The sequence below is a fragment of the Triturus cristatus genome, chromosome 7 (genome assembly GCF_964204655.1).
Source record: "Triturus cristatus chromosome 7, aTriCri1.1, whole genome shotgun sequence".
Lineage (NCBI taxonomy): Eukaryota > Metazoa > Chordata > Amphibia > Caudata > Salamandridae > Triturus > Triturus cristatus.
This window is the reverse complement of record NC_140590.1, coordinates 1,568,898,178-1,568,920,063: the sequence shown is the minus strand read 5'-3', so window position 1 is coordinate 1,568,920,063 and position 21,886 is coordinate 1,568,898,178. Positions and strand designations below refer to the sequence as shown.

General features: G+C 46.6%; 1 protein-coding gene across 1 annotated transcript in view; it reads left to right on the top strand.

Annotated features, from left to right (window-relative positions):
- Positions 1–21,886, top strand: part of DDX27 (DEAD-box helicase 27) — a 168,026-nt gene that overhangs the window by 118,859 nt on the left and 27,281 nt on the right. The window contains exons 15-17 of the mRNA XM_085619398.1: positions 3,864–3,970; positions 4,687–4,795; positions 6,172–6,266. Of these exons, the coding sequence (XP_085475524.1) occupies positions 3,864–3,970; positions 4,687–4,795; positions 6,172–6,266 (311 nt within the window). The remainder of the gene's footprint in view (positions 1–3,863; positions 3,971–4,686; positions 4,796–6,171; positions 6,267–21,886) is intronic.

Here is a 21,886-nt window from a genome sequence, read left to right as displayed (position 1 = left end):
GAACAGGAAAACATTCGTGCCTCATCCTCATCATCATCCAAAATGAAACGGGTACAATCCCTGGACTGCTCTGGCCGAAGACCCAATAGTGCCAACCGCACATAGCGTAGAGGCCCCATCCCACCAGGGCTTTTGGCCGTTGGCGCGTTCCTGGCACGGACGGGCGCAGACGCGCTTGCCTTAGGCGCGCTCGTGCGAGTTTAAGTAGAAAATGCGTGGGGAAACTAGATCACTGACCTGAGAGGAGGAAGCGGGACCGCTCGCACGGACGGGCACCGCAACTCCTATGTATTATGCCGGGAGAAAGTAATTCCACAACAGGTAGTAACTAGAAGGTTAAAAATGATTAAAAATGCATAAAAACAAATGTTTACACTTTCGCAGCCCATAGTGTCTCGGTATCACCGCACTCTTCCCCCACCAACCAACGTGACACACACAGCCATTATGCGTTTTCAGCCCCGAAAGGTCTTGATCATATATATATATATACTGGCGGTCGCCAGTAGGTAGTTATAGTTAGGACCCCTTTTCCATAGGAAAACCTCAACATTCTATTTTGAATAACTTTGGCGCCGGTCGATGAATCCTCGCGAATTTCTCAAAATAGGTGGGGCGCTACGCTCCGCTCCTACCCTGAAAGTCTCGGGGGGATTCGTCAAGCGGGGGCTGAGATAAAAGGGGGGTCCCAAAACGCGTTTTTCCCATGCATTTTTCCATAGGACCTTTAGAACGAGCTACAGCCCGAACGGCTGAACAGAATTACTAGAAATTTGGCAGAGAGGTAGTCCCTAGGTCAAGGAAGTGCCTTTTGTAGGTTTGGTGTAAATCTGTTCAGTAGATTCTGAGAAAATAGCCTTTAAATCAATATATATATCTGAGCCCGCTTACGGTACGCTTACCGTACGCTTACCGTAAGCGTACGGTGGCGTGCGCGAGCGCGATTCTGATTGGCTCTTAGATCTTAGTAAACATTCGAATCGGCCGAAACCAGGAAGCGGCGGCCGCCATTTTGTCTCTCGCACTGAGTGTTGTTTATCAAACAAGATGGCCAAAAACATGTTACGGGGCTGTTTTGACAACTCCCTCCCACATAGTCATGTTGAGGGAGTCCCCAAACATCCCCCAAGAGCAAAAACGGTTTTATTTTTTTTTCGGCAATTTCGCCGAGTACGCTTACCGTACGCTTACCGTAAGCGTACGGTAAAAAAATAAAAATAAAAAAAACACTATCCACACTTACCCCACCCCCTGTGCTTTTGGTGGCCGTAGGCCACCAAATGTACAGGGCTTATTAATAGGTAAAAAAAACTAAATTTTGGCAACATGAAATTATAAAATCGAAATAAAAAAAACACTATCCACATTGACCCCACCCCCTGTGCTTTTGGTGGCCGAAGGCCACCAAATGTACAGGGCTTATTAAAGTTGATAAAAACCGTGCACGGAACGAACTGCGTTAAGTGGGCGCGCACGCCTCGAATGGCGTAAAGTAACTTAGCATTTAAAAAACCGTACAAATTCACTGAAAAAACCATAGGTTTCACACACGTTATAGTTAGGAATTAGCATTTAAAAAACCTTGCAAATTCACTGAAAAAACCATAGGTTTCACACATGTTATAGTTAGCGGAAATTTTACTGATAAAAAACCAGTGAAATTGCCCCGTTATAGTTAGTGCTGGCAACTATAACTCACGCGACCGCAATCTTCTGCTGATGACATATGTGTCTTTATGAAAAAAAAATATTTGTAATATATGTATAGCTAAAAATGTATGGAAGAAGACATGGGCAAATAAGTGTCTAAATACAGTATTAGCATCAGCAGAGGATTGCGGTCGCGTGAGTTATAGTTGCCAGCACTAACTATAACGGGGCAATTTCACTGGTTTTTTATCAGTAAAATTTCCGCTAACTATAACATGTGTGAAACCTATGGTTTTTTCAGTGAATATATATATATATATATATATATATATATATATATATATATATATATATATATATATATATATATATATATATATATATATATATATATCCAATTTCAGAAAGTTAATGTACGCGCGCTCTCAGTCAGCGGACCACAGGACACAAGAAAGGGCTCCAAGGGTGTTTATTTACGACGCGTTTCGACTTGCTCAGAAGTCTTGCTCACGTAAACTAACAGTGCTCAGTGACAAATAGAGTGTAAATGACTCGTGGAATATAATACACCCTTGGAGCCCTTTCTTGTGTCCTGTGGTCCGCTGACTGAGAGCGCGCGTACATTAACTTTCTGAAATTGGATTTATTTTCCGGCGTGCTCCGCCGGCGTGCGTGCCACCTTCCATGGGTCCCCTGGCTGTCAGTAGGAGCAACCTGGTGAAGTTATATATATATATATATATATATATATATATATATATATATATATATATATATATACACACACACACACACCTTTTTTTTTTTTTTTTTTTTGCAGGCTGCTTGTGTTGGTGCAGAACAAAGTGAAGAGCCAAAATGGTACACATCCCTGTGTGCCATGACTACAACCCATTGCCCTGGCATTGGTCAGCCACCCCTCTAGCTGGGTGCACTATACCAGTGGTGAGGGTACAGATGCATGACCTCTGTACTCCTACAGTGTCGAAGTCCATTATTAGACATTGTAAGTGCAGTCATGCCATTAGGAGTATATGGTGCTGGGAGTCATTACGAGCTCCACAGCACCATACTCCCAATATCTTTTTTGCCTCGGAATCGTGACCACTTGTGAGAAAGGAAAGTGGGCTTAATGTAAGAATGAGAATGTTACTCATCTTAGGAACATCTAGAACTTTTTCTTTTTTCTTCAAGCCCCTCTGCTCTAGCCATCCCATCTTCCCCATACTAATGTGCATATCAAGAGGGAAGCTCACTCTAGATTTTATGACCCACAAATTAGACTAGTCCTTGGAGGGGTACCTAGACTTCATGGAAACACTGAAGGATAGGAAACTATATATCCAGTTCAGATTTGACACCTTGCCATTGCATGACTTTGCAGGCAAATGGAATAGTGATTTAGTGCCAAAACGGTGTTGCCCTGGCTGTAAAACCCCCAAGGAATCCCGAGCCCATGTAATGTTTGCTTGCCCGATGTATGTGATACCCAGAACTAACTGGCTGAGTCCAATCTACAAACAGTTGGGAACTAAAAACCATAAGGAAGCAGTGTGAATCTTAAAGTCTGATGCCAGATCACAGTTTCTAGGCTAAATGTGGGGTATCGGGAAAAGAGCACAGAGGGCGAATGACAACTGATAGCCTACAATGGTTTTAGCTAGCTTTGCACCCTTTGTCACCCGAGTACGGGTGACTTAAATGAATTTAAACTTAATTTATTAAATTGTTTATTTTTAGAATTCATATGTATATATGTATTGGTAGTTTTTTAATAACCCTGTGAATAGTTTTATGGTAGTGTTTTTAGATCTGTGTTCAAAGCCTGGACATTTCCATTGCAGTGTGAGTGTTGTACGGTACATGTTGCATGGTCATTTTTAGCGAAACCTTTATGACAAGTATGTTGAAATAATAAAGTGTACAACAGCATTTACTGTGCTGCTGGTGAAGATGTGTGCTTGATAGAGCCTGACCTACCCTTGCCAACTGATCGCACTTCACTTTTATGGGTCATGTTTCCGCCTGGTCCATCAGCCAAAGGACATCTTGAATCATTGTGAGAAAAGGGAGCAGAGTAGAAGTGCTGGATTTATTTCTTAATCCCTTCTGGACTTTTTGCACGATAGCAATTTCGTAGAATGGAACCAAATAGTGAGTAACTTGTTCCTGAGGATAGAGCTTGATCATCTGTTTCCTTATTTTCCATGCAGATGTGATCTCAAAATTTAGAGAAAAGATTGAGAAGTTGGAGAAGGACATATATGCTGTTATGCAGCTGGAGAAAGAGGAGCGGGAGATGCAGAAATCTGAGACTCAGGTGATGAGGCTGGCTCAACTGTAACACCAGCACAGTCAATGTTTTGTTTATAGTGTCCTCTCCATCCACAGATCTCTGTTCAGTACCTGCACAGCAGCACGTCAATAAATTCCTTCATGGACCAATACACACACACTGAAAAATGTTAAACATGATTTCCCCTGCACATGCTGCTAGCCATGCTTTTCATTGAAAACCAACACATCTCCCCACTTCCAGCACATGCTTCACTCTTGCACCACCTGCTTAGGACATGGCACTTATTCACAAAACAAACTTTCTAACAATAAATAATTCACTGACAAACGGGAAAGTAAAGTATTTATAAAAACACTAACTGAACTGTTCCAGAGAATCTCAAGACGATGAAACCAATGATTTTGGTAAGGGGCTAGTTAAATCGAAGAGGACTAAAGAAATAACATATTTCAGTGAAAGTAGATATCAAATTTTTCAAGCATGTAAACAAGAAATGGAGCGTGTTTTATGAACACCAAAGTAGGATACAAGAGAAGGGTTGATTATGAGGAAAGATAAATTGGGGGACATCAAATGAGAACATAAAAAACGAGAGTAAGGCAAACAAAAGGTGAGAGTAACTGTTGAGGCCTGATCTTAGAAACTGTTATTGAGTGATGATGGAAGGATTTCCAGGCAGAAGTAGTCTATCATTTGCCCACTGCTGGAACTGACTACTACTTCTGGTTTCCCCGCAGATTTCTGTTGCACAAAGAAAGCTACAACCTGGAGCAGATATTGATGAAGTTGCTCCTCGTCCTGATAGGAGCTGGTTCCAGACAAAGGAAGAGCGGAAGAAGGATAAAAGTATGAGCTCCGTTGGTTGTTGGAGGAGTGGGAGGAGATCAATTAGAGTTGTATGGAGTGAACATCAGTTGCAATCCATCGAGTAGATTGTTATTGAGATGCATAGTGTGTGTGCTGAAATAAACCGAGACTTAAGTGGTCTGTGGGATGTAGTTGAAGGGAGATATCATTTTGCATTAGAATAGCATGAAACTGGCAAAGGGCTGCATAGGAATGGTAGAAGGCTGAAACAGTTGTATAATAAATGAGTTGTGGTTATTAACCTTCAAAAAATGCTTATCATTGGCAGCCTAAACAAGATCACCAGGTCGGAAAAGACAGGGTGGTCTAGCTTACTCTGCTTGGTTATGTTTCCTTACTGAGGTACTTGGGTTTCTCTGTATTCGCTAGATATATCCTATGAATCTCATTACCATCTATTACTAGCACCTTATTTTGGGAAATACTCTGCTTGGCAAAGATGGGCCTCTGCAGTGCCAAAGAGTTCTCCAGTTGACACAGCTTCCAGCAAAGCCCCCTACAAAATCATTTCCATTTCATCCAAGCATCACTTGTGGTCCAAGGGTAGCACAGCATATTCCTCAACCGTTTCTTTGAGTCGACAAAGAATGCAGTGGAGTGATACTAGACTGGAGCATCTAAACCTCATCTTTCTCCTCAGCTGCCCTGCTCACTGTGACTTTTCTGCCTAGAGGAGATGGCCAGCTGCCTTCCGGTTCTCTGCTTTTACTATGCCCTTTCCGCTACCTTCTTCGTGCTACTCCTCATATCCCCTGCTGGCTTAGAAAAGATACATTTTGTCACGTTCTTTTTATTAGACCTGGGTTTCTCCCATATTCCACCCTCTCCCCAAACCCACCTCAGACCTTGACAACCTTCAAGCCCACTGAAGGCGCTCCACCTTTTAACATGACTCTTTCAGTAGTAGAGCCTAGCTCTGCTGAATGGATTTGTACTCCGAGTATCAGCCCTCGTATGAAAAAATGGGTTGACTGGCAGTGGTGGCTGCAAATTAAAGTTCTGTGATAAAGGTGTTTTAGGGTGTTCCTCGCAAAGTGTGTCTAGTCCTCCATAACGGACGTGTTTCCCTAAAACACAATAGAAGCTAGGATCATGTGACATAATATAAAGAAAATTGAAACTTGTATCCTCTGTACTGCAAGAAGGTCATTAGATGGTATAGGGTAAGATGTCCCCACTGTGTTCTAGGGACTTAATCAGACAAGGTAGTTGGGATTGATGAAAGCCATGTGTCCATGCAGTGAATCATCAAACCATCTGCTTTTGACTAAGGATTATAAAGCACAGTTGCAGCTAATTCAATACCTGAATTCTATTACACCTGAATTCTATTAAACTTGCTTTCTTTTCCCCAGTCTCTAAAGCGCTACAAGAGTTTGACTTGGCTCTGAGGGGCAAGAAGAAACGGAAGACGTTTATGGAGGAAAACAAGAAGAAGGGACAAATGACGGTAAGACCTTCACAGAAACTCCTTCTACTTTTTATCTTCGTATTACTTGTCATGCCCCAACTAATCACCCTACTGATAATCACACTTTCCTCTGCACTCTTAGCTCTCTTATCAATACTTGCTCGCTCATTCACTTCATTCCCCTTTCAGTTCATCACTTGTATAAGTAACCCTTTGTTCTCAGCCTCCTTTCCTTTATGCATGGGATGTCTGTCCTGTAGGGAAAGAAACCTGAAACAACAACCTGCTTAAAAAGACTGGATGTATGCATGACCCCATCCTCTCCACCTGGACCACATATGTACTGTTCAGTCTTACCTCCTAGTCTTTTTTCTTCTGCACTAAAGATGGATAGTACCAGACTTACCAACCTGAAACAGCGACCACAGTACGCAGGATTTTGAAGTAACTTGGAATTATGAGATTTCTGAACTGAAAATATCATGGTTTAAGAAATGAATGTCATTAAGAAATAGTTTGTTTAGCTGTTTCTCTGATTTCGCCTTAGTCATAGTCAGTTTACATAATTATTTATTATTTTGTTGATTTGTTTTATATTGCACAGCAGACCAAAAAGATGTTGCACTGCAGACCAAAAAGATGTTAAACAATATATACATACATTAATGTTTGGCATAGAACATCAATTTGGTGGATGCGGCTTTAGAAGTAGCATCTAAGTGAAAAAGAGAAAATGGGAAGAAGAGTAACACAGATAAATCTGAAATGAGTGACAGTCAAGATAAGGCATTAAAGTATTTTTGGGAAGGGAGAGTTTTAGGTTTTTCCTGATGATCCGGGGATAGGGTAGTGTTCATAGGTCCTGGTTCCATATTTTGGCTGCAGCAGCTTAAAAGGATGGCTTGGTTTAGAACATGGATGATTTAGTGCCTCAGTAGACCAAGGCCCGTATAGACCAACTCTTTTTCTTTTTAAAGGTGTAGATGTGCTTTTGTATCCTACTCTCTGTTTGGTAGTTCCAGTTAGCCACTGCAGTGAGGGATCAATTGTCTCCTTTCACAAGTCACTTGTACATTCTACCAAGATGTCAATTACTCTTCCCTGAAGCATTCATTGTCTCCTTTCATAAAGCACCTATACATGTAACCAAGTGATCAAACACTCCGTCCTTGTATTATTCGCACTCTGGGTCTTGCACTAGTGAGTTGATCCATCCTCCTGCATTAGGTGCTCATCTTGCCAGTCGCAGCCAAAGTTGTTGACTGAAGTTTATTCAAACAAAATTGATCTTCCTGGCTTATTTCTGTGCTCTCACAGATCCTCAGCAGAGAAGATGCTGCCTAACCTTGATGTCTAATGTTTGAACAGAACCAGGGCACGGTTGATAAATATTTGGACCCTGTGCACTGAACAGATTTTGTAAAAGTTCATGTTCAGTGCAATTCTAAATAAAGTTCAGTGCTCCTCTAAGGACTTCGAGTGACTACATTGTGTCAAATTCATTGGCCACTGAATAGTGAATGTTGTGCATTATAGCCTGAAGTCCTTCATAATAGTAAATGTGTACACTTCTCAGTGTCAACAACCATTATAAGGAAAAGGCATGTAAAGTATACTGACAAAAACATTCAGCAGAACATAGTCCTTTTCCTCAGCAGGCCAGTGTTTCAGATACTGGCTCACTACACTTTGTGCCTGTGTGTATGCAAACTTTGAGCAAATATGTTCCAAAAGAAAATATAAGGGAATTATTAGATAAAATTCAAAATGGAGATGTCATAAGAATTTAGAGTGCTTTCTGTGACGCTAAAGAGAATGCTCTAGGGGAGACGTCTTTCTTGAACTCCATGTATTTCTTAAGTCTTCTTGGCTGGCCCGTGGTCCATCAGAGAAGATCCCTGAGCTCCCTGTTAAAAATGAGGGTTTTGTTTGAAGAGTCCTTGTCAATCATTTCTTAGAGGCTTCAGCTAAAAGACCACAGTGCTTCACTCTGTCTGACCTTTTCGATCAGACACACATGTAGTGATTTTAATGTGTCTCATATTTCCCTGTCAAACAGAAAGCAGTAGCGAGTGACCATTCTATGTCGAGTGCATATCCACAAGGTAAGACTAAAAGAAACAAAATGAAGCTAGTATACCTTGCTCCAGAATCATTCTGAGAGATATTGGGCTTGTGGTCAAGCAGGCAAAAATCCTCTTAATCATTCCATGGGAGGTAACTTAGAAGCCAAATAGAAACCTAGGCATAAAGAGCAATATCTTCCTCTGGAAAACTCTAACACTGCTGGAGATAGCATGTTGTTTCAAAGTCGACCACAGCATGGTGCTTACTGAAGCCATGGGCCTGATGACAGACAGAATGATCCGTCTCCTACCAATAGGAGCGGACTCCTCATCTCCTTCGCTAATCATCCTGTTACATGGAGGCAGTTAACAGCTTTTACAGTAATTAGACTCCTTCAGACTTCTTTGCTTCTGAGTAAAGATGGGAATGTGGTAGGACTTCACCAAGAGTGGGATAGTATTGCTGCCCAAAGACAAAGCTTTACTTCTGCACTAGCAATGAATGAGAGCGACCGATATGAGTTTCATTTACAAGATTCCAAAAATGATTCATATGTGACACTGGGTCATAACTCACTCCAGTGTACCTGAACCAGTGTCGGTCATCATATTTCATTTTATTAAATTGCCGGGTTTCCATCCTACTTGTTGCCTCCCACCTTCCCACCACCTACACCAAAAGGTCAGATTCTCCATCCATACCTTCCCTCAATGAGCTTCTTAGAACTTGAGTTTGTGACCTATGGTCACCCACACTGTCCAAACTAAGTACGGCAGTGACCCTACAGATCCCACTGTGAGACATACGGGGGGGTAACTTCTGCTAATGGGTGCTGGAAAAAGAGATTGCCACTGCTCTGGGTTAAGCTTTATAACGGGCTTACATTTTTTATGATTTTGTTTTGATGATCTGCTCCACTTGCTTCCCGTGTTTTGAGACCTTGTCCGTTTTGAGATGTGAATGATGCTCTTTTGCAGTTGGCTCATAAGACCTTTGAGGCTATATCCTGTAGTGACAACAAAGACAAACATTGGCAAAGCCAGGAAGTCTTGCCTTTAATATACAGGTGCAGTGCTAGCTGCTGAGTTTGCCAATGGTTCGTACCTTGCAATACTTTATGTGAAAAAGATTTTGAAGAATGCTGACCAATGTAGTACATACTTTAGTGTGTAATTGTATTAAGTTGTTATTAGACATTGAGAAAGGAAATGCATTATTATGGACATTTAACATACAAAATTAAAAACTGCATTTCTGCATGGTATTAAGAGTAGAAAAGTTTTTGTTTAATATAATACCTTAAGTTCATAGTGTTTAGACATCTGGTTTTTTTCCGAAACATATTGTGAATAGCATGTTCATTTGTAGTTGAATTCATATTAAAGTTTTATACATTTCTGAACATATGGGAGGAGATATGGCCTGATGGCATGGCTGTTAAATTTGAAACATGGGTAACCAGGTTTGAATCCCTCAATTCAACATCTTGTGATTTTGTGCAAATCACAATCACTTAACATAACATAGTCCAGTTTGTGCTATAAAAAAAGCACAACAATGATTTTGATAGTGTTCAAGCGAATGCTAGTTGAATATTACCAGCTAGGTATTAACACACATTCATTGGGTTTGCATGCTAGTAATAACTGCATTGCTATCTGATAAGGTTTTGAGAAGCAACGTGTTAGATTCCTTATAAAGCAAGTGATGGCTTCTAAAACAAAATGTCCCTCTGCTCTAGTGAAGTTTCTCAACAAATGAGGGTACTTTACTGCCTGAATGGTCTGGATTTCAGACTAATGGCAGCCACTCGTAGGTCTTACGACATTTGCATTTCACAGCTCACAGTGCTAAAGCTTCAGACACAAAGTGTCTGCCAATAACTCAAGGGCTGCTACCATTTGAGAACATTTGTGCTTCTCTGAAACTTGTTTACTCACAGTTCTGGCTTTGTTCGTGAAATAGCAGTAGTACACTAGTACCTATGACAAATGATTTGAGAACCTACCTCTGTGGGCGCCTGAAATTACATTGAGTTGCGCTGTACAACTGTTAGACTTGGCATCTTTTGGCGTGTTTCCCCTGACTTTTTTGCTTTCTGTCCTCCCGGTTTTGACTCTGTTTTTGCTGGCGTAACGTTTCTGCGCACTTGTCGCATTGCTGATCAGTGGTAAAGTGCAGGTGCTCTGTGTAAATTGTGCTATGGATTGGTGTTTCCATGTTTGGATATTTGATTTACTTGTTAGTCCCTAGTAAAGTGCACTGAATGTGCCTGGGCCTGTGAATCAAATGCTACTCGTGGGCCTGCAGCACTGATTATGCCACCCACGTGAGTAGCCCTGAAAAGGTACCTCAGACCTGCCATTGCAGAGTCTGCGCGCAGTTTGTAACTGCCATGTTGACTTGGCCAATGCACACACTTGCCAGTCCCCAACCTTCTCTTTTCTTACATGTCAGACATCCCTCAGGTAGGCCCAAGGTACCTCTGTGGGCAGGGTGCAATGTATGTGAAAGGTAGGACGTGCCCTGGTGTGTGTGGCATGTCCTAATAGTGAATTACAGCCAATTTCGTTTTTCACTATTGCAAGGCTACCAGTTCCCCATACAATAGAATGGGAGGTTTGTTTATAAAATCTTCTAAACATAACTGGCCTAGGGAATTCGGTAAGAAAATACAATTTTGTATGCCTGAACTCAGAATCTTTTAGTGAAGGTGATTTTTACATTCTGCATTTGAAAATATCACTTTTAGAAAGTGGGTATTTTCTTGCTCAGTCATCCCGTGTGTCTCTGCTGGAATGTGGATTGCCTGTCTGGGTTTTGGATGACAGAAGGCTGGGGGGCCGGAGGGGCTCCAGATAGTCTAAGTAGGTCAGGAAAGGGCGGAATAGACCTGGGCTGCGATGGGGGAAGGGGGAGGAGATTTACTTGCACCTCAAAGGGCCTGGTCTGCCTCTGACAAATGCTGTCTCCATCTCCTGCCAGGAATTCACACCAGAGAAGGCCCAACTGGTTCTGGCCGGGCACGGACACCCTCTGCCTGAAAGATCAAAGGATTTTTTAACATAAATACTGGGTCCCAGACCCTGAACTTTAGAACTCATCTGGATCAAGAAGAAGAGAAGCTGCAAAAAGGAAGGACTGCTTTGCTGGGTGCTTTGCTGGGCTGACCTGCAGTGGCTTCTTCTGTCTTGGGCAGTGGAAGGCCTGGACTGGACTTTCAGCAACCTAATTTCTGAGTCTCTCCAAGGGCTTGAGGTAGAGCTTGCCCCCTGTTCACGAAGTCTCAGGAACAGCAAAGACTTCAAGTTCTTCGAACCGCAGCACTGGGGACTGTGTGTTGTGTGCTGCAACCCGAAGAACACCAACTCGACGACGTCTACGATGCCACTGCCTACTCCGTGTCCTGAAGGCACCACAGAGGGCAGCGCCGCACCGCACCCCTGGTTTCACCGACGACGCCTGTGGACGCCGCCACCGAGCCGCTGCTTGCACCGCCTCGCTTCACGCCAAAGCTTTGGCACCGCAGAGGGCACCACCGCAACTCCGCACCGCGACCCTGGTCTCACTGACATCGCCTGTTGACGCTGCCACCGCAATCTGCACCGCCTTGCTTCACGAGGACGCACTGGCCGGCCTGACGCTGCCTCTTCCCGGCGAAATCGATGCCGCTGCTTGCACCGTGGTTCGAGGGCCCCGCTTGTGAGTCACACGACGCACCGCCCTCATCCCGCACCGCAGCCTTGGCCTGCCGGCGCCATTGACTCCAGTTCGTCAGCCGACAACAGCGCTCCAGCAACGATGACGCCGCTGCTTGCACCGTCACCTGCTAGCACCGTGACGAGCACCGCCTTCATCTCGCACTGCGACCCTGGTCTTACCGACGACGTCATCTGACGCCGCCACCGAGCCACTGCTCGCACCGTGACCTGGAGGCATCGCACTGCTGCACCTCTCACCACAACTCCCGACGCCTGCCGGCGCCAGCGCTCCTAATTACACCAGAGAGGAGCTCCACCCGCCACGCGAGTGAGTTCAAGGACCTGAACGCCCTGCATTTCTAACAGGTACTGCTTTGCAGGTCTTCCTGACACCGTAGCTGACCCGGGACCAGCCAAAACTGTATGTTCGAGGCATATGAGCTGCAGATTGTACACTTAGCATAGATCGCCATCTGGTGTTGGGCCCGGATGTTTGCAGTTTGTTTTTCTTCTTGGACAGTCTTTGGAAGTCACGAGTTTGGTGACTCCTCCTTCGGTCCGTACTGCGCATGGGCTTCGGCTCCATCCTCAGATTGTTTTTTTCCGCCATCGGGCTCGGATGTGATACTTCGTGCTCCGGCTTCGAACTTCTACGGTTCCAGCCTCGACGGAAAATCCTCGTATCTTCGAGTTTCTTCATCATCATCTTCATCTCTCGAAGCGGCACTTTTCTCCATCCCGTACATCGGCACCGGCCTTCGGGCCCTCCTCGACTCCGGTCCCGGCCGATGGAAAGGACTCCGTTCAAAAAGTGCCCAAAATGTGGGTCTAAATTTCCCCACACCGACCTCCATCAGGTGTGTAATCTTTGCCTCTCTCCAGAACACGAGGCCAGAGACTGCCCCGCCTGTAAGTCTTTTCGATCGAAGAAAACCATCCGGGATCGAAAAGCTCGACGCACCATGGCGCACTCATCGTCTGCAGCTCCACCGGACATCTTCGGAGACGGCGCCGAAGCTTCGGGGCAAACACACACCGAGCAGGAAGAAGACGTCGTCAGCGCGTCCGAAGCCGACGACTCCGACGTGGAGGACATCACACCGGCGCAGCGGGCCGTGAGTACTGTGCCCCCTCCCACCCCCGCGCCCAAAACCAAAGAGACTCCGGTTACTCCCTCGCCTGCCGGCCTGGGCAAAACCAAGACCAAAGCTTCGATCACCCCACCTTCGGGCTCGGTGTCGAAGCATCCAAAGTCTCACGGCAGCTCGGGATCGAGCCAGCCGACGCCCGGTGCCGAAAAACAGCATCCGGCACCGAAGAAAGCAATATCCAGCTCGACCCCGAAGCCACCGGTGCCGAAGCCTGGACTCTCGGTGCCGACCAAACACAAACATAAATCTGTCGGCACCGACGCTCCGACGCCGAAAACTCCTTCGACGCCGAAAAAACAGGAGGCCCCAAAAAAGCATGGCGCACACAAACCATCGAAGCCCTCGGCTCCGAAATCACCGGTGCCGACGGACGATTCGACGCCACTGGCTCTGTTTACACCAGACCCTCTACAAAAGACTCTGTCCAAAGATCCAAAGACTGGACTATTGACTTTAATTATCAAGAAAAGACGCCTTGATACTCCGGCTCCTCCTCCACCACCCAAAAGGAAGGACTCTGCTACTTCACCCCTCAGAGTGCCCTTCCCACTACCGCCTCCCCTACCTCCTCCACCACCTCCACCCCCTCCCCCTCCCAGGTCTCCGCCACCTCCACCTCACTACGATCCGGCCCCATCCCCAGATCCGGATGACGGGGACCCGGACAATTACCCGGCGGACGCCCCAATGGATCCCACTCCACCAGGGACCCCAGACCCATGGGAGGATTACAATAACCCTGATATACCAGACATACCTCAGGACGACCTATACCCATCCAGGCCGTCTCCTCCAGAGGACTCCTTAGGGTTTCATCATTTAGTGCAGAGAGCAGCACACTACCATGGGGTGGACATGCACAGTGAACCAGTGGAAGAAGACTTCCTACTGGATACATTTGACATACAAGACAAATCCACTTCTATTTTACCCATGCTTAAGGGTGTCACCAAGCACGCTACAGAGGTGTTCAAAGACCCTGTCAGGGCCAGAGTACTGAACCCTAGAATAGAGAAGAAGTACAAAGCGGCACCCACAGACCCTGCATACATTAAGGGCCCTGCTCCCCTAGATTCCCTAGTTGTCTCCACAGCTAGAAAGCGGGCTAACTCCCAATCCTCAGGAGAAGCCCCACCGCCAGACAAGGAATCTAAACTTCTGGACGCGTCTGGTAAACGCACCGCCTCCCAAGCTGCAAACATGTGGCGCATTGCAAACACACAAGCACTGCTTGCGCGATATGACAGAGCACACTATGACGAACTAGAGGCTATGACAAAGATCCCCACTCCTGAGGCGATAAGCCGGGAGCTTGCTCTCCTATTTTAAGCTGTTTTTAAACAATTTGTAAAGTAACTTTTGATCTTACAGACTTACTTTGTGTGTCAATTGCATTCTCCGGGAGCCTGCTGATTGCTAGCATCGCCCCCTCTCACTCTGAGCTAACGCCCTCTGGCCGCCGCCATTCACGGCGTGCAACGAGGCCACGCCCCCTTGCTAGCCACGCCCCCTCGCTGGCCACGCCCCCTCGCCGAGTACATAAGCGCTGAATACGAGCGCTTTTGCCACAAAGATCCCCACTCCTGAGGCGATAAGCCGGGAGCTTGCTCTCCTATTTTAAGCTGTTTTTAAACAATTTGTAAAGTAACTTTTGATCTTACAGACTTACTTTGTGTGTCAATTGCATTCTCCGGGAGCCTGCTGATTGCTAGCATCGCCCCCTCTCACTCTGAGCTAACGCCCTCTGGCCGCCGCCATTCACGGCGTGCAACGAGGCCACGCCCCCTCGCTAGCCACGCCCCCTCGCTGGCCACGCCCCCTCGCCGAGTACATAAGCGCTGAATACGAGCGCTTTTGCCACAAAGATCCCCACTCCTGAGGCGATAAGCCGGGAGCTTGCTCTCCTATTTTAAGCTGTTTTTAAACAATTTGTAAAGTAACTTTTGATCTTACAGACTTACTTTGTGTGTCAATTGCATTCTCCGGGAGCCTGCTGATTGCTAGCATCGCCCCCTCTCACTCTGCGCTAACGCCCTCTGGCCGCCGCCATTCACGGCGTGCAACGAGGCCACGCCCCCCCCCCCCGCCTCCCCACACTATAATATGTGTCTCTGGAGGAAGCGCAGCGGACGAGCGCAGCGGGAGCGCCGTCTGCGTGCCGAAGACGCGCCAAAGACAAGCCCGTCTGCGCCCGTCCGCGACAAGACCGCGACAGGCGCAGGAAACTCTGCCCGTCCGTCCCCCCACATTTCTTACCAGCCCTACGACCTCCGCCAACTACAGGTCACTAAGCAGTGCCCTTGCATACTTGACCCAGGTGTGTTGCCAGGCCCATTTAGCTGCAAGTTCTGCCATTGGACCACTGATCAACACCCAGCCCTTTCTCCGGTCAAGGCACCATCCCCTCAGGCCTCCCAACCCTCCTTCAAAGGAGGTCTGATCAACGCACGCTCAATGTGCAAGCACAATCAAGACATACATGACCTCATCTTGGAGTCCAATTTTGACTGCCTTATGATAACGGAAACTTGGCTGACGGCAGACAGTAACCCTGACATTGCTGTCGCCCTACCTCAGGGCTACTCGCTTTTCAGGCAAGATAGAGTTAAGGGCCGAGGCGGAGGTGTTGCAATTATTCTCAAAGACACCCTCCCTTGTCATACCTTCAGCTTGGAGCCCTTAAAAAAGACAGAAGGTCTAGGTTTCTCTATTAAACTGAATGAACACACTTCTTTCTCAGGTGGACTCATCTACCGCCCACCCGGTAATGCCACCGAGTTCCTCGACTCCTTGTGCGATTCTTTAGGACTACTTTCACTTAGATACCCATCCTTCACCCTCCTAGGGGATTTTAATCTACATCTCGAATCAAAATCAGATGCACAAACTATTAACTTCACTCAAACCCTTGATATGTTCAATTTTAGGCAACTTGTTACTTCACCTACTCACTCCCTGGGTCACACCCTTGATGGAGTTTGTACTAACTCTTCCTCACTATTCATATCGCCCCCTTCGCCACAGATCTGGTCTGATCACTCCCTAATCCCTTTCTACATTACGAGTACAAATCCGTCAGCCTGCAGTAAAGCTAATTCCTTCCCTAACAACCACATCAACTGGAAAAAGGTCCAAGATAACCTCATCCTTAAACCCCCAATACAAACTCAAGCCCCCATTCTATCTGGTAACATCGACACCGACGCCGACCTCTTCCACAACTGGATTACACAGGAAATGACTTCCAGAATCCCACCTTTACGCTCCCGCACCTCCCGGTGTAAAACCAAAACAAATGCCCCTTGGTTTACACCTGAGCTAGCCAATGCTCATTTGTTATGCAAAAAGGCAGAACGTAAATGGCGAAAGACATATGAGGTGATAAATCGTCTTTCATATATCGCTACAAGGAAAAACTATCTCTCTGAAATCAAAACGGCCAAAAAACACTACTACGTAAACGCCATCAAAAACTCCTGCCAAAAACAAAAGGCACTATTCGCGATAGTAAAATCATTTACGCAGCCCAAGGCACTTTTGCCTGAAATTCCCCCTTCTCAGAAGTTCTGCGACCAAATCTCCGACTACTTCGAGGACAAAATTGCCTCTATTCAAATCAACTTTCCCCCCCCAGCTACTCCACCTGCGCCCCTCCCACCGGACCCTCAAGGCAACCCTTTTAGCAGCTTCTCCCCGGTTACATTAGACCAAACTAGAGAAGCCATTCTGGCTTGCAAATCGGGCTCCCCGTCTGATCCTTGCCCCCCCAAAATACTTCACCAACTAATTGACGTGGTCAACCCGACCATTAACAACCTAATCAACACATCGTTCAGCACAGGCCTAGCACCCAGCCGTTGGAAAAAGGGAATAGTCAAACCCCTGATGAAAAAGGCAAACAAACCCCCGACAGACCTTACCAACCTTCGCCCGATATCGCTGCTTCCGGCCTTGGGAAAAATATCGGAACAACTAGTGCATAGTGAGCTAAAACGCTACCTGGACCATAACAATATTCTTCACCCCCAACAATCGGGCTTTCGGCCTAAACATTCGACCGAAACCGCGCTAATTGAACTGTCAGACACCATAAAAGCCTTACAAGATCAGAGGAAAAACTCCATTCTCATTCTTCTTGACCTAACGGCAGCGTTTGACACTGTCTCCCACCCCATCCTTATCAGTAGACTCATGGACATCGGCATCTCCGATTCCGCTCTATCTTGGATACAATCCTTCCTCTCTGACCGATCTCAAATTGTCGCTCTGGGCCCCTTCCACTCCAAAGAAAAGCCAGTATTCTCTGGTGTCCCGCAGGGGTCCATCCTGAGCCCCCTCCTCTTTAACATCTACCTTATCCCCCTTCTGACCCTGATTGAATCATTCGGCATACCTGTCACCTCGTATGCCGATGATACACAACTCATTGTGCCACTAGAGGCTAATTCTACTGAAGCAGAACTCAACCTTAAACACTGCTTGACCGAAGTCTTCCGATGGATGGACAACAACCACCTAAAATGCAACTCGAGTAAAACGGAGATCCTTCCGATCGGAAAAAACATCTCCTTCTGCCCTGCACTCTGGTGGCCAGACAATTCAGTTGCTCCCCCTCTGACAGTGTCATCAGCCAGGAATCTTGGCGTAATCTTCGACTCCGATCTCTCTTTTGATCAGCATGCCAGAACTGTCGCAGGCACATGCATCGGATTGATCAAATCCCTCAGAAAGTTCTTCGACTTTCTCCCTCTCGACGCCAGAAAAACGGTGACAGTGGCTCTCATAATCTCACGCCTGGATTATTGTAATGGCCTGCTCGCAGGGGCAAAAAAGAGCACAATTCTGAAACTACAGAGCGTACTACATACAGCCGCGCGTTTAGTCCTTGGACTACCCCGCAGATCTTCCATCACCGCAGCGCTTCGATCCCTTCACTGGCTACCTCTTCACAAAAGAATTCTCTTTAAAATTTTGATCATAGCCTTCCGGGCCTACAATAAAACAGGCCCTAAATACCTTAACAGACGTTTTCCCCACTACACCCCTAGTCGACACCTTCGCTCTACCCATGACAATCTCATCCTTCCTTCCAAATACAATTTGATAACTAAAGGTGGGAAAACCCTCAGTTTCCTTGCCACCAAAGCCTGGAACAAACTGCCCAAAACCCTCAGACAACTCACCCAGGAAAAACTTTTTAGAAAACTTCTTAAAACCTCGATTTTCACTCTCCCAGACAAATATTCCAAAGCAGCTATCTAATCCTCCTGGACTGGTTCTCATAGGATCTTTAGCGCCAAGATGCTCCCTTCGGAGCGAACGCTGCGCTCTATAAATACCCCACAAATATCAAATATCTTATGCAGCACCTTCCAGAAAAACACAAGCGCAAGGCTCATGACCTAATACAGGAGGGTAAACTAATTACAAACACCTCCATTAAGTGTGCCCTCGATGCAGCCGACACTGCTTCTAGAGCCATAAATACAAGTGTCCTGCTTCGTCGCCATGCCTGGCTCAGGATCTCAGGGTTCAAACCTGAAGTCCAGGCGTCCATACTCAATCACCCCTTTGACCAGCAAACTCTCTTTGGGCCAAAGGTAGACGAAGCGTTGGAAAAGATGAAAAAGGACACAGACACAGCAAAGTCCATGGGGGCACTCCAAACACAAGCCTCTAAACGTTCCTTTCGACGCTCGTCCTTTCGTGGCACAGGCAGAGGCTCCTCCACCGATAACGCCTCTACCTCCTACAAGTCCCCTCCTCAAAATACCTTTTCAAAGGGCAATCAAAGGGGCGGTTACAGAGGCAACAACAATAAGGGCAGGGGCAAAACCAACAACACCCGTTCTGCCACCCCACCCGCACAATGACTCCCCTCCGCTCCCCCCAGACCATCCCACTCCGGTCGGGGGCAGACTACAAGACTTTATCCACACATGGGAGTCCATAACATCGGACAAATGGGTAACCCAAATCATTCGGTCAGGGTACTGTCTCGAACTAACATCTACCCCACCCAATATCCCACCAAGGCACCGTCCAATGTCTCAAGAACATTCCACACTGCTCAAACAAGAGGTACTCTCACTCCTCCAAAAACACGCTATAGAGCAGGTCCCCGTCAATCAACAAAATCTAGGGGTCTACTCCCTATATTTCTTAATACCAAAGAAAGACGGGACCCTCAGACCCATTCTCGACCTCCGGCCTCTAAATGCCTACATACATTCAGACCATTTTCACATGGTCACCCTACAGCAAGTCCTCCCACTCCTCTGCCAGGGAGACTTCCTCACAACCTTGGATCTGAAAGACGCATACTTTCACATTCCAATACACCCCTCTCACAGGAAATACCTCAGGTTCGTGGTGGACGGGCAACATTACCAATTCACGGTTATCCCCTTCGGGGTCACCACCGCACCACGGGTGTTTACCAAATGCCTAGCAGTAGTAGCAGCACACCTCAGACGTCAACATATTCACGTCTTCCCTTACCTAGACGACTGGCTGATAAAAGCCGCGTCCTACAACCAATGTGTGCAACATACAAACAGCACCATCCAACTGCTCCACCAGCTAGGCTTCACGGTGAACTACCAAAAGTCCCACCTCATACCATCTCACACAAAGCAATATCTCGGGGCCACTATAGACACCTCCAAAGGTATTGCCTATCCAAACTCAGCCAGAATCACAAGCATTCAAGCCTTACGCAAAACATTCCTTCCTCAACACTCTCTTCCAGCAAGAGTGTTTATGAAGCTTATAGGAATGATGGCGTCTTGCATCTTCATAGTGCCCCATGCAAGACTCCACATGCGTCCACTTCAAGAGTGCCTAGCACAACAGTGGAACCAGGCCCAGGGGCAGCTGACGGATCTGGTGTTGGTGGACGGCCGCACACATCACTCTCTGCAGTGGTGGAACACCACAAACCTTTCCAAAGGGCGGCCGTTCCTGGACCCGGTTCCTCAGGTGACTAACAGCGGACGCATCGCTCTCCGGCTGGGGAGCGCACCTTCTACACCTCACCATGCAAGGTCTATGGACGCCACAGCAAAAATCGCTCCACATCAACCATCTGGAGCTCTTGGCGATCTTTCTAGCCCTAAAATCTTTCCAAAAACAGATTTCGGGCAAAGCAGTCCTCATTCGCACAGACAATATGACTGCAATGTATTATATCCAAAAACAGGGGGGGGACACACTCTCCCCAGCTCTCCCGCTTAGCCCAGAGCATATGGAGATGGGCAATTCCTCAAAACATCTTTCTCCTGGCACAGCACGTTCCAGGCGTACAAAACACCATGGCAGATCTGCTCAGCAGACAAACGCAACAACTACACGAATGGGAACTGCATCCACAAGTTCTTCACCCATTCTTCCAACAGTGGGGGCATCCTCAGATAGACCTCTTCGCCACCCACGAAAACAAAAAATGCCCAAGCTTCGCCGCCAGATACCCACACCCATTGTCCAAGGGCAATGCGATATGGATGAACTGGTCAGGCAGATTTGCATACGCCTTTCCACCTCTCCCACTAATTCCATTAGTGGTCAGGAAGCTACAACAGCACTCCCTCACACTCATTCTGGTAGCTCCGACGTGGGCCAGGCAGCCGTGGTACACCACGCTACTACAACTGTCAGTGGTACCACATCAAAAACTGCATCTATCCCCATGCCTCCTAACCCAGAACCATGGAGAAATCAGGCACCCGGACCCAGCTCAGCTCAACCTGGCGATCTGGCTCCTGAAATCCTAGAATTCGGATACCTTAACCTTCCCCCTGATTGCATGAACATCATCATGGAAGCCAGACGTCCTACCACTAGAGCATGCTATGCCGCAAAGTGGAAAAGATTTGTAATTTACTGCCGTAATAATACAATCAACCCTCTAGATGCATCCATACAGCACATCATATGCTATCTGCTCCATCTTCACAGGTGTAACCTGGCATATTCATCCTTACGCCTACACCTAGCAGCGATCGCTGCTTATCTACAAAACAGACAGCATTTATCACTCTTCAGAGTGCCCGCTATTAAAGCCTTCATGGAAGGCCTTAAACGAGTAATTCCTCCCAGGGCACCACCTTCCCCTGTATGGAATCTAAATTTAGTTCTTACACGACTAATGGGTCCGCCCTTCGAACCAATGCACAAATGTGAGCTACAGTTTCTCACCTGGAAAACAGCTTTCCTTGTAGCTATCACTTCCCTTAGAAGGGTTGGTGAAATACAAGCGTTCACCATACAGGAACCCTACATACAAATGCATCACAGCAAGGTCATACTTCGCACAAATCCGAAGTTTCTGCCCAAAGTCATTTCCCCCTTCCACCTCAATCAATCAGTGGAATTACCTGTCTTCTTTTCGCAACCCCAATCTGTTGCAGAAAGGGCCTTACACACACTTGATGTGAAAAGGGCGTTGCTATACTACATACAAAGAACGCAACCCTTCAGGAAGACTAAACAGTTGTTCGTTTCCTTCTCTCCACCACATAAAGGCAACCCCATTTCTAAATCAGGGATAGCTAGGTGGATTGTAAAATGCATACAAATTTGCTATCAAAAGGCAAAGAGAACATTATCTGTTCCTCCTAAAGCCCACTCTACAAGAAAGTTAGGGGCTTCTATGGCTTTTCTAGGGAATATACCCTTAGATGACATCTGCAAAGCAGCCACATGGTCTACACCGCACACCTTCACAAAACACTACTGTGTA